Raw genomic sequence first — 15,843 nt, 5'->3', positions numbered from 1 at the left:
GATTCAGGTTGCAACCACTTTTGGACCAGGTGTAGGAGGTTGAACATTTGGGAATGGGGAGGTTTGTCACTGCAAAAGGCCCAGTAGTGCAACCGTTGCGCCCTGGCAGAGTCACTCCTAAGCGCGCCAAGATTTCCATTTTTAATTTGACATACTCTTTTGCGTCCTGCAAGGTCAAGTCATAATAGGCTTTCTGCGGCTCGCCTGTTAAATATGGTGCCAAAACCTCCGCCCACTGCTCTGGAGGCAATTTCACCCACTCTGCCACCCTCTCAATGACCGTCAGGAACACCCCGACGTCATCACCCAGGGTAATGTTTTTTAATGCTCTTCTTACGGTTTTCCTCACGCGAGAGTCATCACCTGGAATTGGGGGTGGGGCGGTTGCCCTGCTGCGGATCACCTTGGCCAGGAGCTCCATCTGCTGCTTGTGTTGTACTTGCTGCATCTGCTGCTGTTGCCACTGCTACTGCGCCTGCTGCTGTTGCCACAGCTGCTGCTGTTGATGCTGCTGGAGGTTAGCCTACACCAGTTGCTTTATCAGAGCCTACATGCTGCCGGATGTCCCTTGCTGGCTGGCTGCCTTCACCCAGGACATAAACGGATTTCTGTAGCAGTCACACTGCCCCTTGGCATTCTTGCCTGCATTCTCCACCAATTGTAGGGTTTGGTGCTCACTCAGCTGCTTGAGGTAGGTACAGGATACAGTTTGTTTAAAAATGTCCACTTCAGATTTATTGTGTCTTTATAAACCACACTTGAAAAGTAAACAAAACACAGCCTTGTCTGGCACAGAGTAACAAAACAACAAAGCAAACAGTCCAAGCAGTACTGCGGGTTCGCCCACTCACAAGCAGTGTCCTTCAGTACAAACACGCTGGAGGTCTCCACACCTCCAGCCACAGACACTGAATGAGACACTCGGTCTCCAATTTATACACATGCCCTGGGGTGGGGATATGTGAGCAACGAATCCCTCCCGTCTCTTGTGGCTACTCGTAAAAACCGGCCCTGATACGCCCAATTAAACCTCTCTGCACTACGTGTGCTGGAGCATGCTTTTCCCGGTTTTATATATATATATATATATATATATATATATATATATATATATATAAAATGAGGGACATATAAAAGTGGCATTTTGTTTTCAGGAGCGCGGTGAACAGTGCGGCAAACTCTGCAGTGGCCACATCATGGTTTTAGGTTGCTGACAAGAAGATTTGACTAGATGGAGAAGAAACAAAGAAAATGGCTGTAATTAGATGAGACATCAGCGGTAAGTTGCTGGTTGCAAATATTTCTCTATCTGCAATATTCAAAGGTTTACACTCGTGATCAGTGGAACTTAATGACTACTGATCGGTAAACCATGACCATTGTTCCCGGCAGTGCGAGTCCTGCTTACAGAGGATGATGATCTTTTGTGCTGCATAAAAAAGGATTTGACTTGATGAACGAGAGTTTGGCTTATTCATTGGGTGATCGGCAGCCTGCTCACACTGAAAGGATATATCATATCCTCATATATCAGAACGCTTCTTCAACAATGATCTTTCTGTGTAAATGCAGCTTTATTTGCATAGAGATGATTGGAGTAATACTTTTGTTTGAAAAAGAAACTTTGTTATTATGTAAAGCGCCGTCCCTTAGTACAGTATATAGGGTCTTCTCTTGCTATGTTCAGTGCTGTACATAAGAGAAAAAAAATTCTTTCCTCCATAGCATTCCCTTTGTTATGTATAGCCCAGTCCCTTATTACATGGTATCCTCTATTGCTATGTTTAGTGCTGTATGTAAGGGAAAAAAATTGGCGCCTAAAGATGTGCACATGAGCACCTGTGTGTTCATCATGTGACCGGTCACATAACCTCCCAAAAATATCATGCGACATGTCACTTGATACATCAGGTGCTGGGGAGCCCATGTACCCTAAACTGATTGGGGCCCTGGCCACCCGTAATCCGCCCCTGTACTTATACCATTAGGAACGAAGGATTTATAATTGGGACTACTAGCTAAAAAGGGGAGATGAGCAGAAGTACCAAGGTTCATATGTGGATTAGGAGTGTCCAGTAGTCTCTGGTGTACTTCTCTGCTTGCTTATTGGAGACTGAGCCATCCACGCCTACTCAATAATATAGACAAGCACTGTAGGGGGAAAGAGGGTAGGGCAATATGGCTGTCTCCTGGAACATAGCATAAGAATGTTATATAGGACAATCAAGAGAGGAAGAAGGATATTACTTTAAGAGGCACTTTGTCTTTTATTACTTTTCCTTTAAATAGTTCATGTCTTATGTTTAGATGGCATTCATGTTAAAAATGTATTGATTTTAATAAATAATGTCAGGATGGTGTACATACAGCAGTACATAATGATCATTAGCAAGACAGCAAGCTACAGAACAAGTATAACTAAACATGGTTACAGACAGGTACAATACCTGGGGTACAGTCGGAGTCTTCTGTTTTAGTGAGAGAATACTAAATGCCACGGCTGAGGAAGACATGCTGAACTGCAGAAACGTGATCAATATTAGGTGGATAAGAGTGATCAAGCGGATGACCTAAAATAAAATAGTAAATGCATGAGTAATCCACAAAAACAACATTATGCTAAGACTAGGTTCACACATGTATTGGAGCTTCAGCGCAAGTTTTACTGGATAAAAAGCAGCATGCTAACAGCAAAAGAATATTAGTAATACCAAGCGGTGTTTGATGCTCTCAGGAAGGCAGGACTTTCAATAAACCCAAAGAAATGTGCCATGGGGAAAGAAGAAGCCAAATTCCTGGGTTATGTGTTTGGTAGAGGCGAGATCAAACCCAAATCAATAAAGTGGATGCAATCCAAACCTGGCCGAGACCGCTGTCAAAAAAGCAGGCTAGAGCCTTCCTGGGGATTGTGGGATACTACAGGAGGTTCATCCCAAACTTCACCATGATGGCCGCACCTCTGACTAACCTCCTTAAGGGGATGAAACTGGCTATGGCCAAGTGGACTGCAGATGTACAATCGGCCTTTCAACAAATGAAGGTGGCGCTGTGTAAGCAACGGTTCTGGTGGCCCCCGAGTTTAAGAAAGAGTTCATACTCCAAACGGATGCCTCAGATGTCTGTTTGGAAAGTCCCTTCCCTGGAGATACATGGGGAGGAGCACCCTGTTTTCTACCTGAGTAGGAAGCTGTCCTCCTGCGAGAGAAATTATTCAGTCATAGAGAAGGAGTGCTTGGCCATAAAGTGGTTGGTGGACACGTTACAGTACTACCTTTTAGGTCGAAAGTTAGACTAGTATCCGACCATGCCCCACTAAGATGGATGACGGAAAAAAATCCAGGGTCACCCGCTGGTTTTTAGCCCTACAGGATTTTAACTTCCATGTAGAACATAGAGCATGGAAGCTATATGGTAATGCCGATGCCCTCTCGAGAATCCCCTGTATGGCAGTAGAAGGTGTCAAGCCCCATGGCTTTAGGCAGAGGGGGGAAGGTATGTAAGGTGGCTAATGGTTGCATGGTCGATGGGAAGTATGTATCACAGATATGGCTGGTCTCTGTGATGTAACCCAGAGTATTTTCTCTAGTGCACGCATGCACTAAGAGAACTAATTGTAGCACCTGAGAGCAGGGTTACGGGTTGCTAGGAGAGAATGAACGGGTCCAGAAACCCACATACCTCACCTCTGGGTGTGTTTAACAGCCTATAAAATGGAGGCTGTTGCTTGGTCCATGGTCTGTGTGCTTGGAGGGAGAAGGCCTCCTGTGTATGTTTTGTCTCCAGATCAAGCCAGGACACTGGAGGCTACACCAGCCTGTGTGATGACCGAGCTTGCTGTTCAGAGACCTTGAAAAAAAAGGACTGTTATCTTTGCTTTGCCTGCACTAAAGGCTGTTTTGTCTGCATTTTCATTTTGAATGGTTTATGAAGCTAATAAACCATTATGAACAATTAAAGGAACATGCCTCCTGTTTGCCTCAAACCGCACCTGAGTGAGTACCATCCCTACAGCTGTTATATGGCGACACCCCCACGGACTCCTGGACGTAGCAAAGGAGACATGGGAGGCGGAGTCTACACCCTACAAGAGTGTAATCAAACATGTGGCCCAGATGCAAGAGAGGATTGCAGAGGTGATGCCCATTGTGAAAGAACATCTCCTCAAAGCACAAGAGGCACAATTGAGGGTGTACAATAGATCAGCGAGGGTGAGACACTTCAACCCTGGGGATCGAGTATTAGCGCTGGTACCTACGGTGGAGAGCAAGTTCCTGGCCAAGTGGCAGGGCCCCTATGAAATGGTTGAAAAGCTTGGTGATATCACCTATAGGGTCCACCAACCTGGGAGAAGGAAACCCTACCAGGTGTACCACGTCAACCTCATTAACCCATGGCGAGACAGGGAGCTGGTGGAAGCTCCATATCTGATGGCGAAGATTGAAATCGACGTGGAGGAAGTCAAGGTGCCAGAGTCGCTGTCATGTGCCCACAAGCAACAATGCCGAGAGTTGCTGCAGCGGGACAGGGACCTGTTCTCGGATCTACCGGGCTATACCCAGTTCATAGAGCATGAGGTGCTTACGGAGCCTCATGTCCGAGTGAATATGAAGCCATATCAGATTCCTGAAGCCCGCCGAGAGGTAATCTCGAAGGAGGTGAAGCGCATGCTGAATCTTGGAGTCATCGAGGAGTCCAAGAGTGGCTAGTCCAGTCCCATAGTCTTAGTGCCGAAACCAGATGGAGAATGGCGGTTCTGCAATGACTATAGGAAACTGAATGATGTCTCTAAGTTTGATTCGTATCCTATGCCCAGGGTAGATGAACTAATTGAGAGACTAGGGCCGGCCAGGTACATTACCACCCTTGACCTCACAAAGGAGTATTGGCAAATCCCTATGTCCCAAGAGGCCCAGGAGAAGACGACCTTTTCAACGTCAAATGGGTGTTTCCAATACACCAGAATGCCATTTGGGTTGCAAGGAGCTCCAGCTACCTTCCAGAGAGCCATGGACCGAATTCTATCTCCCCACAAGAAGTATGCAGCAGCCTACCTGGATGATATCGTGATCCAAAGCCAGGATTGGGGTAGCCATCTGAGCAAAGTCCAGGCATTATTCGATGCTCTACGGAAGGCGGGGTTTTCCATCAACCCGAAGAAATGTGCCATGGGCATGGAGGAGGCCAGATATTGGAGCTTTGTCGTAGGAAGAGGCGTGAAAAATCCCCAAATAAATAAAATTTATGTGATCTGGGGTTGGCCACAACCTCTCACAAAAACAGGTGAGAGCGTTCCTGGGCATCGTGGGTTACTACTGCTGATTCATCCCTAACTTCGCCATGACAGCCACCCCTTTTGACAGACATCCTTAAGGGGACAAAATCGGCTATGGCTAAGTGGTCTCCAGAAACCAAGACGGCCTTCCAGGAACTCAAGCAAACCCTGTGTAAACAGCCGGTGTTGGTGCCACTGGATTTCTCATGGGAGTTTTTGGTCCAGACGGATGCATCAGATGTCGGTCTGGGTGCGGTCCTTTCACAAGAGTGAATTGCGAAGAGCACCCCATAATGTATTTAAGCCGGAAGCTAATGTCTTGTGAGAGAAATTACTCCATAGTGGAGAAGGAATGTTTGGCCACATCAAGTGGGCATTAGACACACCCCAGGGTGTGTATAAAATGGAGACCGAGTGTCTCATTCAGTGTCTGTGGCTGGAGGTGTGGAGGCCTCCAGCGTGTCTGTGCTGCAGAACACTGACTGTAACCACAGTACTATATGGACTGTTTATTTTTACTGTTTCGTAACTTTGTGCCGGACAAGGCTGTGTTGTATTTACTTTGAAAGTGTAGATTATGAAGCCTGAATAAACCTGACTTGGATATTTTAAAGAGACAGTATCCTGTGCCTACCTCTAACACAGCTGAGTGAGTACAAAACCCTACAATATATATAAAGATATATACTGTGCATACATAGAGGTGCCTATCATTTTATATAACATTATGTCTCTGTAAGTTTCCATATGCCTGATTAGGGCACTAGAATATCATATATTATGACCACAGCAGAGAGCCTCTAGCACAGTGTGGCTCTCGCTCTGGTGAACCCAGTTCGCCCAGAGACGACATGAATGGTTAGCTGCAGGAGAAACATATAAGGGTGTCAGATGTGGCGATTGCTATGGCGGCATCTTTTTCTGGTTGAAACAGCTGTTACCCCACAAAATCAAAGAATTGTTTAATAGGCAATTTAAAACCGCCCAGTTTTTCACAATGGCAATTAGCCACTGTGGTTCTCAACAATGACATGAATGCCACACATGGCCTCACTCTAGAGGCCCCGTCACACATAACGAGATCGCTAGCGAGATCGTTATTACGTCACGGTTTTGGGATCGCTGGAGAGTCGTTTCGTGATCGCTGGGGAGCTGTCAAACATGCAGAACTTCCCAACAATTTCGGCCGCCCCAGCGATCTAACTAACGATTTCAGCGGTCGTTGGGACGCTTTCACACAGCAGCTATTTCAACGATCCACACCTTGATAGGGACTGTACTGTGTCACAAAGGCGTGCATAAAACTACTTTTCCACGCCCCCTCATCTCGGATTGGTGGACGCTACTGCGTTCTGATTGGGCGGCCTTGGTCGCTACAATGATCCGCAAAATCAGGACTCAGTCGAATGAAAGGATATCAACAGCCCGGAGAATTCTGCTAGGATCTGCAATCCAGCACGAGGTCAGAAACAAAGGATGGAATCGCTATTCTGTTGCCTTCTTTATGCACGGCGGAAAATGAGAACGCTGTAGCGACCACCAATCGGGGACAAGGGGCGCGGAAAAGTCCAATTTGTGCACGCCTACGTGTCTCAGTTCTGAATCGCTAACGAGGTCGTTGATAAGGTGTCAAATACAGCGATGCACACTGCCCAGCGGGAGCGCAACGACCCAGGAATGGTCCAGGAAGCTTTGTAACAATCAGCGATCTCACAGCAGGGGCCTGATCGTTGCTACCTGTCAGACATAACGAGATCGCTAGCGAGATCGCTATTGCGTCACAAAAACCGTGACGTATCAACGATCTCGCTAGCAATCTCGTTATGTGTGACGGGTCCTTAAGTGCATTTTCATCACTGATAACATCTGATTGCTGGGGAGTTCTAAATACAGGCATATATACAGTAGCAGCTAATCACAGGACTGAATGGTGGTTCTATATTATGTGTGGCTTCTGACATGATGCAAAACATACATTACTAAGACATCAATTCATTTTTCAAACATCTATCATATCTATGAAATATTGTAGATCAATACTGTAGAACATTATATGTCACACTGGTGGAAAGATTGACCTGGCTTCTGAATGACTTCTGTGACTACCTCTCCTCTTACTAAAGTGTATGCTTTTTTATGACAGTTACTGGTTTCCACTTTATAACTCTTTCCAAAGTTCACTATGCATAAATGAGACAGGAAACTATAATAATATTGAGGGAAATAGAACACTTACCAGGATGGTATCTTGAAACAAAGAACATGGATTTGTGAAACATGGTCCATACCTATAATAATATGTATGAGCTATATCTATAATGACCAATGACACTTCACACAATGCGATTAGACTGCTGATCACATTTGTGGCTAAAGTTCCTTTAACCTAAAATGATAAGAAAGAAAAAAATAGAAATTTGAAAACTTTACAGACAATGTAATTAGTAGTATGATCTCAGATCTGCTTATTCTAGCCAGTGTTTGTACTTTATCTAGTAATGTATTCTGCTTGTTCTCCATCTCTCAGCCGGCTCTTCCCAGCGCTGCTCACGGTAATTGGCAGGTCTCTCCCTATGTACACGGTAGGGAGAGAGATGTCAATCACCTACAGCAGTGCTGGGAAGAGGAGTATGATAAGTTTGGTCTCAAGTTATGATCTTTAAAATATGCTTTCTCTAAAATGCCGAAGTGTTTTCGAGAATAATATACAGTACAGACCAAAAGTTTGGACACACCTTCTCATTTAAAGATTTTTCTGTATTTTCATAACTATTAAAATTGTACATTCACACTGAAGGCATCAAAACTATGAATTAACACATGTGGAATTATATAGTTAACAAAAAAGTGTGAAACAACTGAAAATATGTCTTATATTCTAGGTTCTTCAAAGTAGCCACCTTTTGCTTTGATGACTGCTTTGCACACTCTTGGGATTCTCTTGATGAGCTTCAAGAGGTAGTCACCGGAAATGGTCTTCCAACAATCTTGAAGGAGTTACCAGAGATGCTTAGCACTTGTTGGCCATTTTGCCTTCACTCTGCGGTCCAGCTCACCTCAAACCATCTCGATTGGGTTCAGGTCTGGTGACTGTGGAGGCCAAGTCATCTGGCATAGCACCCCATCACTCTCCTTCTTGGTCAAATAGCCCTTACACAGCCTGGAGGTGTGTTTGGGGTCATTGTCCTGTTGAAAAATAAATGATGGTCCAACTAAACGCAAACCAGATGGAATAACATGCCGCTGCAAGATGCTGTGGTAGCCATGCTGGTTCAGTATGCCTTCAATTTTGAATAAATCCCCAACAGTGTCACCAGCAAAGCACTCCCACACCATCACACCTCCTCCTCCATGCTTCACGGTGGGAACCAGGCATGTAGAGTCCATCCGTTCACCTTTTCTGTGTCGCACAACGACATGGTGGTTGGAACCAAAGATCTCAAATTTGGACTCATCAGACCAAAGGACAGATTTCCACTGGTCTAATGTCCATTCCTTGTGTTCTTTAGCCCAAACAAGTCTCTTCTGCTTGTTGCCTGTCCTTAGCAGTGGTTTCCTAGCAGCTATTTTACCATGAAGGCCTGCTGCACAAAGTCTCCTCTTAACAGTTGTTGAAGAGATGTGTCTGCTGCTAGAACTCTGTGTGGCATTGACCTGGTCTCTAATCTGAGCTGCTGATAACCTGCGATTTCTGAGGCTGGTGGCTCAGATAAATTTATCCTCAGAAGCAGAGGTGACTCTTGGTCTTCCTTTCCTGGGGCGGTCCTCATGTGAGCCAGTTTCTTTGTAGCGCTTGATGGTTTTTGCAACTGCACTTGGGGACACTTTCAAAGTTTTCCCAATTTTTCGCACCGACTGATATTCATTTCTTAAAGTAATGATAGCCACTCATTTTTCTTTACTTAGCTGCTTTTTTCTTGCCATAATACAAATTCTAACAGTCTATTCAGTAGGACTATCAGGTGTATATCCACCAGACTTCAGCACAACACAACTGATGGTCCCAACCCCATTTATAAGGCAAGAAATCCCACTTATTAAACCTGAAAGGGCGCACCTGTGAAGTGAAAACCACTTCTGGTGACTACCTCTTGAAGCTCATCAAGAGAATGCCAAGAGTGTGCAAAGCAGTCATCAAAGCAAAAGGTGGCTACTTTGAAGAACCTAGAATATAAGACATATTTTCAGTTGTTTCTCACTTTTTTGTAAAGTATATAATTCCACATGTGTTAATTCATAGTTTTGATGCCTTCAGTGTGAATGTACAATTTTCATAGTCATGAAAATACAGAAAATCTTTAAATGAGAAGGTGTGTCCAAACTTTTGGTCTGTACTGTAACTGGCTATAATCATGGAGCCAGGCTGCAATTCATTCTGCCAATGTTTTGGGATGCATGAATCACCTGACAGGACCCCTTCAAATATTTATACCACAATTTTACAGTCTGGGCAAGGTGTGAATAGACCCTTCAATAGTCCAATAAATATAACAAAGCCGACATCTATCATGGTAACCCCTCTCTTCAGTGAGAAATAGTAAAACACCTTAGTTTACACCGCAATGGTGAAAACTGAGCTGCCTAACAAGGAGGTATATCTATTATGAATGCCCTAGTGGCCATAGCGAAAACAAACTACAAAAATTACTTTTTAAATAGACAATAGGCCAAAATTAAATATAGGCTTTGATGAAAATGGTGCTGAATGACACTCAGATTCACAGAATAGTACCAGCTCCTAGAGAACATTATCACAAAGTACAAAAAATATATATAGTGTGACATAAAAAAGAGACAGCAAGGCAGATAGGACCACAAGAACAAGCCACACTGATGGTGGTTACTATGGAACAAAGTGCAGTGCAGGCAAAGTGGACAGAGAAACCCCCCCCCACCCTTTTTATTTTATTTTGTGCCCACCATGACCGCAAAGGATCAGCATAATAAGTTCAGAAAAGATTATGTTGATTCAGGTGCATTTCAACAAGAGGGGGTGATCTTACCCTGGCATTGGGTAGATAATTGTGGACCAGGTGGCGGTGATAGATCACCAACGCGCGTTTCACGGCCAATACAGCTGCTTTCTCAAGGGGCAGTGACAACCACAGGGGTCTCCAGACCCCAAGTTGTCATGCCAACCCATCGGCGACCCACGATCATGTGACGAGGTCGCCGATGGGTGGGGCCAATGACGTGATCGCGATTCTACCCGCGGCTGTTGTGAGCACATGTCAGCTGTATAGATCAGCTGGCATGTGCCCGGAAAGGAGCGGGCTCAGCGCTCGAGCCCGCACCAAACAAGGGGATCTGACGTGGAGCGTACTATTACGCCCCATGTCAGAAAGGGGTTAAGTATTTGGTGGGTTTATAGGGGTATCAGAATATTGCTGATATCACACGAAGGCATCTTTTCCCATCACTGGCACTAAATGTACAGGTCATGCATGAAGCCATATAGAAGCAGCAGAGATCATTGTAATATGGGGTAACAAACATATCAGCTGCTATGGAGTTGATCAGCTGAAGGGGCCCATAACCACATATGGTACTGCATCCAGTGGTGAGAAGCAGAAGGAAGCAGTGGACAGAGGAATGCAGAAGGCTAGGAACCAAGAAAAGTAGAAAGAAAGGAGGCAAAGCAATAGTAATGGCAAGTCTAATCTTTCCTTTTGTTGGATACAAAGTTACTTAATGTTTAGTTTTGTATAGATTTCTTCTGTAATTAAATTGTAAAATCATGTTAATAGGGGAGTACTGCAGATTAGTAATTTTTTGGCTGGCACATTTGTATGGGCATTATTATAGCAGGAACAAAGATAGGGATAAAATGATAGAATTATTTGCTGCATTTTTGTCCACTTTTTTTTCACACAGTTTGGTCACAAATAACGAAGGATTTCCTAGAACCAACAAAGTGAATCAGATTCCTGAAATCTCTTGCACACTTTGTTTATTTTTTCCTTGCAGATTTGCAGTAGTTTCTTTTCTGCAACTTGTCAATTCTTTCAGCGCTTTTTTCAGCGTTCTTCACCTATTCTAATGAATGAGGAAATCGCATGAAAAAAATATGGCAAAAATGCATACAAAATTTGGCAAAAATGTGTTTTTCTTGCCAACACCAGTATTTGCAGCAGAAACGTCTGCAACAAATTCTTCTCTTGTGCACATACTCTTATGGTATGTTCACATGCAGTGTTTTTGCAGTTTTTTTTTCGGCAGCCAAAACCTGCTCTTTTCGCAGCAAAACAGTGTTCAAAATGCATGTTTTTTTGGCCATTTTTCATGGTGTTTTTGCAGCGCTTTTTGGGTACAGATTACATGTGTGCTTTGTCTGCAGTAAATGTTTAATAAAGTTAATTTTATTCACTGAAAATGCATCATAAAAGCAGCTAAAACTTTTGTTTTAGCATTTTATCACTTTCTCATTGCTTTCTAAGGTGAAAAAAAATACTGAGAAAATGCTGAAAGAATTGACATGTTGCAGATTTAAAAAACATTGAAGTTCTCAAATTCATTCAGGAAAAAAACCAAGAGTGTGCATGAAATATCTGAAATATCGTAGCTTTTGCTAGCACTGCTAAAAAACAATTTTTAATTTGCATAAAAAAACACAGCAAAAAATGTTGGAAAAAATGCTGCATGTGAACATAGCTTTACTGCACTTTTTTGGACACTTCCGCATTGCTGGCAGAATACTTCATGTCATTTGGTATGGTAGACATAATAAGGCCATGTTCATATTTTCATTATTTGGTTAGTATTTTACCTCAGTATTTATAAGCCAAAACCAGGATTTGGTGAGTAATACAGAAGTGGTGACGTGTTTCTATTAGTTCTCTTTCACATATTCTGATATTTCCGGTATTGGAAAAACCAGTACCGGAGGTGTCTGTGTGCACCTGTGTGGCACATGTGTGACAACCGTGCCACATCAAGAGCACATGTACCGGTGCTTGGGAATCAGTGTACAGTTAGCGCTGTTCCCAAGAGCCGGGTGCTGAACACTGCCCTTATCATTGTTCCTTGCTGGTGCTGCGATCAGCACCAGCAGGGGACAATGATGAGAGTAGTAGTCTGCTCCCGGTGTCTCCACCTGTAAAAATAAGAATAAAATAAAAAAATCCATATACTCACCTAAGTGTCCCTCGCTGTAATAGGACAGGTGAGTACATGGATTTTTATATTTTATTCTTGTTTTTACAGGTGGAGACACCGGGAGCAGAATACTACTCTCATCATTATCCCCTGCTGGCGCTGATCGCAGCGCCAGCAGGGAACAGTGATGAGGGCAGCATTCAGCACCCGGCGCTTGGGAACAGCGCTAACTGTACCGCTGATTCCTAAGCGTCGGTACGTGTCATGCAGATGTCATCCGTGTGTCATCAGTGTGGGATGTTTTGCGGCCCGTGCAAACTGTCCGTGGACACCCATTAATTTGAATGGGTCTACGTGTGTCTCCAGTGCATGTGGAAACTGTCACCACACGTACCGGACACACTGATGTGTGTAAGAAACCTTATACTTTTCTTCTGACTGTTCCACTCCTGATATTACCTTAGAAATACTGAGGTAAAATACTGACCAAATACTGAAAGTGTGAACGTGGCCTAATGCGCAAAGTTGCAGTGGACAGTTTCCATGACAGAAGCCTCTAAATGGCAGCTAGCTATTACTGTAGCTCATAAATTTCTTGCTATCTCTTTTCTTATTTGCTTATTTGATGGAAAAAGAACACTCACCAGACTGCGAGATGTTTTGTCTGCAGCTGCGACCATCACTGATCCCGAAATAATGTACTGCAGTGAACAAAATATAAGGTACAGTTCTAATTTGTGACGAAATAATCATTGGCAGTCAGTTTACAAATCCTAAAAAAATAGCATATGGCAATAGCAAACAAATTGGTCCATTAAGAACACATCATAATTAGTGCAACCTAGAATGTTAGCACATTAAAATGTGAAATGCTGTTATAACAAAGAGGGGGAGGAGACCCTATGGAAAAGTATTGCAAACCCATTGTAAAGTGTTCTAATATGACATGAGGTCATAATGGAGGGATTCCCTTTTGCGCTGCTCTCCAATTAATTATCCACTAAAGGTCGCCAGTAGAGTTTCTTGTAACAGACCTATTCACTTGAGTAGTTATGTTGCCTTAGAGAGACACTGTACATGAGTCTCAGTGCTGAACCAGCTTTGTGGACACCTCATTCTCAGGATCATGAGGGTCTTAGTAGTCAGACACCCACCATTGACATGGTGCTAGCGTATGCTAGCAGTAATTAGCAGACCATGTACCAAAATCATTTAGGACATAACCAGAGCAAAGACATATAATTGATGTCTAATATATTGTCAACAGAACATCAGTTCCATTGATGGGAAGACCAAAGAGTGATGAAACTGACTACCCTAAACGAACCGTGATAAGTAACTTGTTTGCTGATCAGCAGTCGCTTAAAAGCCTGGTTACACAGTGAACAATCTGTAATAGATCGTTCAGTGCGCCCTCGGCTACCATTGTTCTTGGCAGCTCTGGTTCTGTTTTCTATGATGTTTGTTTCAATGTGCTGCTGAGGGTGATGATCTTCTGTGCAGCACAAAAGTTCATTCCACCCAACAAACAAACATTCTGCTTGCTCATTGGGTGCTCAACAGCCTGCTTAGATTATTGTGATACAAGTGTCCCCAGAAATGCTCTTTCATGATAATTTTGCAGTGTAAATGGACCCTTAGTTGTGGACCTTGCTTGGTCATGGTCGCTTAGGTACTGCCATAACAACCAGTTTGCCTTTGGTGATCACTGATAACCCAATTTTCTTCAATTAGTTTTCAGAAATAATACAAAATACAATGAATATTTATAAAAAAAAAATATATTAACAATGATATCTCAAAATAATAAGCCATGAAAGAGGTGGGATCTTTACTTACCCATGCTCCTCCCCAGTAAACAATGAAGCTGTAAGCTGTCACTGAAGTATAGGCATTAAATGTGTAGAGCAGCACAGTGCCCACTAAGATTTGTACAAAGCCCAAAGAGATCTGAACAGCCTGCAATGGGTTAAAAGAAGAGTTTGGCATCATACATTTACATACTGGTTTATGAGCAATCAGTGTTTCAGTTTTGGTAACAATGGTCACAGAAATACACAACAGTCAAAAACTCATCTAAAGTTTGCCTTGCTTGAAAGAAACTAATGGCAGGGTTATACAGCATTGTCCAGCCCATTGAGCAATCACTTATAGGCTATATACAAAGTTCTATGAGCAAAAAATGAACGTTCAGTGCTTATAGAATGTCAATTAATTGGCAATAAATCACCCATGTAAGTGGGATGAAGTGCTGCAGATAATGATTTTTAAACTGACTTAAAAATCAATGCACCTGCTCATCCTTTAGATGTTTGCCGGCCCAGGTTTTTACGTAAAGCAACGTATAGCTGGCTCCTAATTTTCCTCAGTTCATTTGAGGCCAAGGCACACAGAGAGGTGTGTCTTTAGTATAGTGTCCCATCTAAGGGTTCTTTCACACGTCAGTATTAGGGTTGAGCGAGTATGTTCTGTCCGAGTATGCTCGGGCCGAGCTCCGAGTATTTACAGCTGCTCGGTGATAAGGTTGACTCGCTCCCATGTGCATTATTTGCAACTGTTTGACAGTTTTATTACATGTGAGGAATGTGTAAGAAATAGACATTCCTCACATGTAGTAAAACTGTCAAACAGTCGCAAATCATGCACACGGGAGCGATTTAACCTTATCACCGAGCAGCTGTAAATACTCGAAGCTCGGCCCGAGCACACTCGGCGAAAGGGTTAATAGAACATTCTCGCTCAACACTAGTCAGTATCTCTGGTACGAGTGGTGGCAGTTTTCACACGTACCGGTGTCATTGACACACACAGACCCATTAAAATCTATGGGTCTGCGCACCTGTCAGTGCTTCCATGGACCATGTGTCTGTGTGCTCCACACACTAACATGTCCGTTTCTTTGCGAATATACGGTCCGCAAAAGTGGCTTACGCTGAACATAAACGAATGACATCCGTGTGTCATCAGTGTGACACGGACCGGCGCCTGGGATTCAGCGCTACAGGTAGCACTGTTCCTAAGTGCCAGGTGCTGAATGTTGCCCTCATCATGGTTCCCTGCACGTGCCGTGATCAGCTCCAGCAGGGACAATGATGAGGGTAGTGGTAGTCTGCTCCTGTAGTGTCCCCATCTGTAAAAATAAGAATAAAATAATAAAATACATATACTCCCCTTTCCTAGGTGTCTCCCCACTGTAATCCTCTGACAACTGATGCCGAGGAGCCAGCGAGAATGAGCGGCTCCGAAGCTGCAGCTCAGGAGCGGTGTCCAGTCACTCACTGAGCGTAGCCCGGGAGCCGCTCATTCTCCCCGGCTCCTCGGTGTCAGTGGTCAGAGGATTACAGCGGGGGACACCTAGGAGAGGTGAGTATATGGATTTTATTATTTTATTCTTATTTTTACAGATGGTGACACTGCAGGAGCAGACTACCACTATCCTCATCATTGTCCCTGCTGGTCTTGATGGCAGCGCCGGC

General features: G+C 43.8%; 1 protein-coding gene across 1 annotated transcript in view; it reads right to left on the bottom strand.

Annotated features, from left to right (window-relative positions):
* Positions 1 to 1,355: 1,355 nt before the first annotated feature.
* LOC141271677 (membrane-spanning 4-domains subfamily A member 8-like) overlaps positions 1,356 to 15,843 on the bottom strand; it is a 46,518-nt gene continuing 32,030 nt past the window's right edge. The window contains exons 3-7 of the mRNA XM_073681715.1: positions 14,207 to 14,326; positions 13,012 to 13,068; positions 7,509 to 7,658; positions 2,448 to 2,570; positions 1,356 to 1,502 (exon numbers count right to left, since the gene is read on the bottom strand). Of these exons, the coding sequence (XP_073537816.1) occupies positions 1,356 to 1,502; positions 2,448 to 2,570; positions 7,509 to 7,658; positions 13,012 to 13,068; positions 14,207 to 14,326 (597 nt within the window). The remainder of the gene's footprint in view (positions 1,503 to 2,447; positions 2,571 to 7,508; positions 7,659 to 13,011; positions 13,069 to 14,206; positions 14,327 to 15,843) is intronic.

The sequence above is a fragment of the Phyllobates terribilis genome, unplaced genomic scaffold (genome assembly GCF_046119375.1).
Source record: "Phyllobates terribilis strain yellow unplaced genomic scaffold, ASM4611937v1 Scaffold_5__5_contigs__length_657084704, whole genome shotgun sequence".
Lineage (NCBI taxonomy): Eukaryota > Metazoa > Chordata > Amphibia > Anura > Dendrobatidae > Phyllobates > Phyllobates terribilis.
Note: the sequence above shows the minus strand (reverse complement) of the source record. Positions and strands in the feature narration are given on the sequence as shown.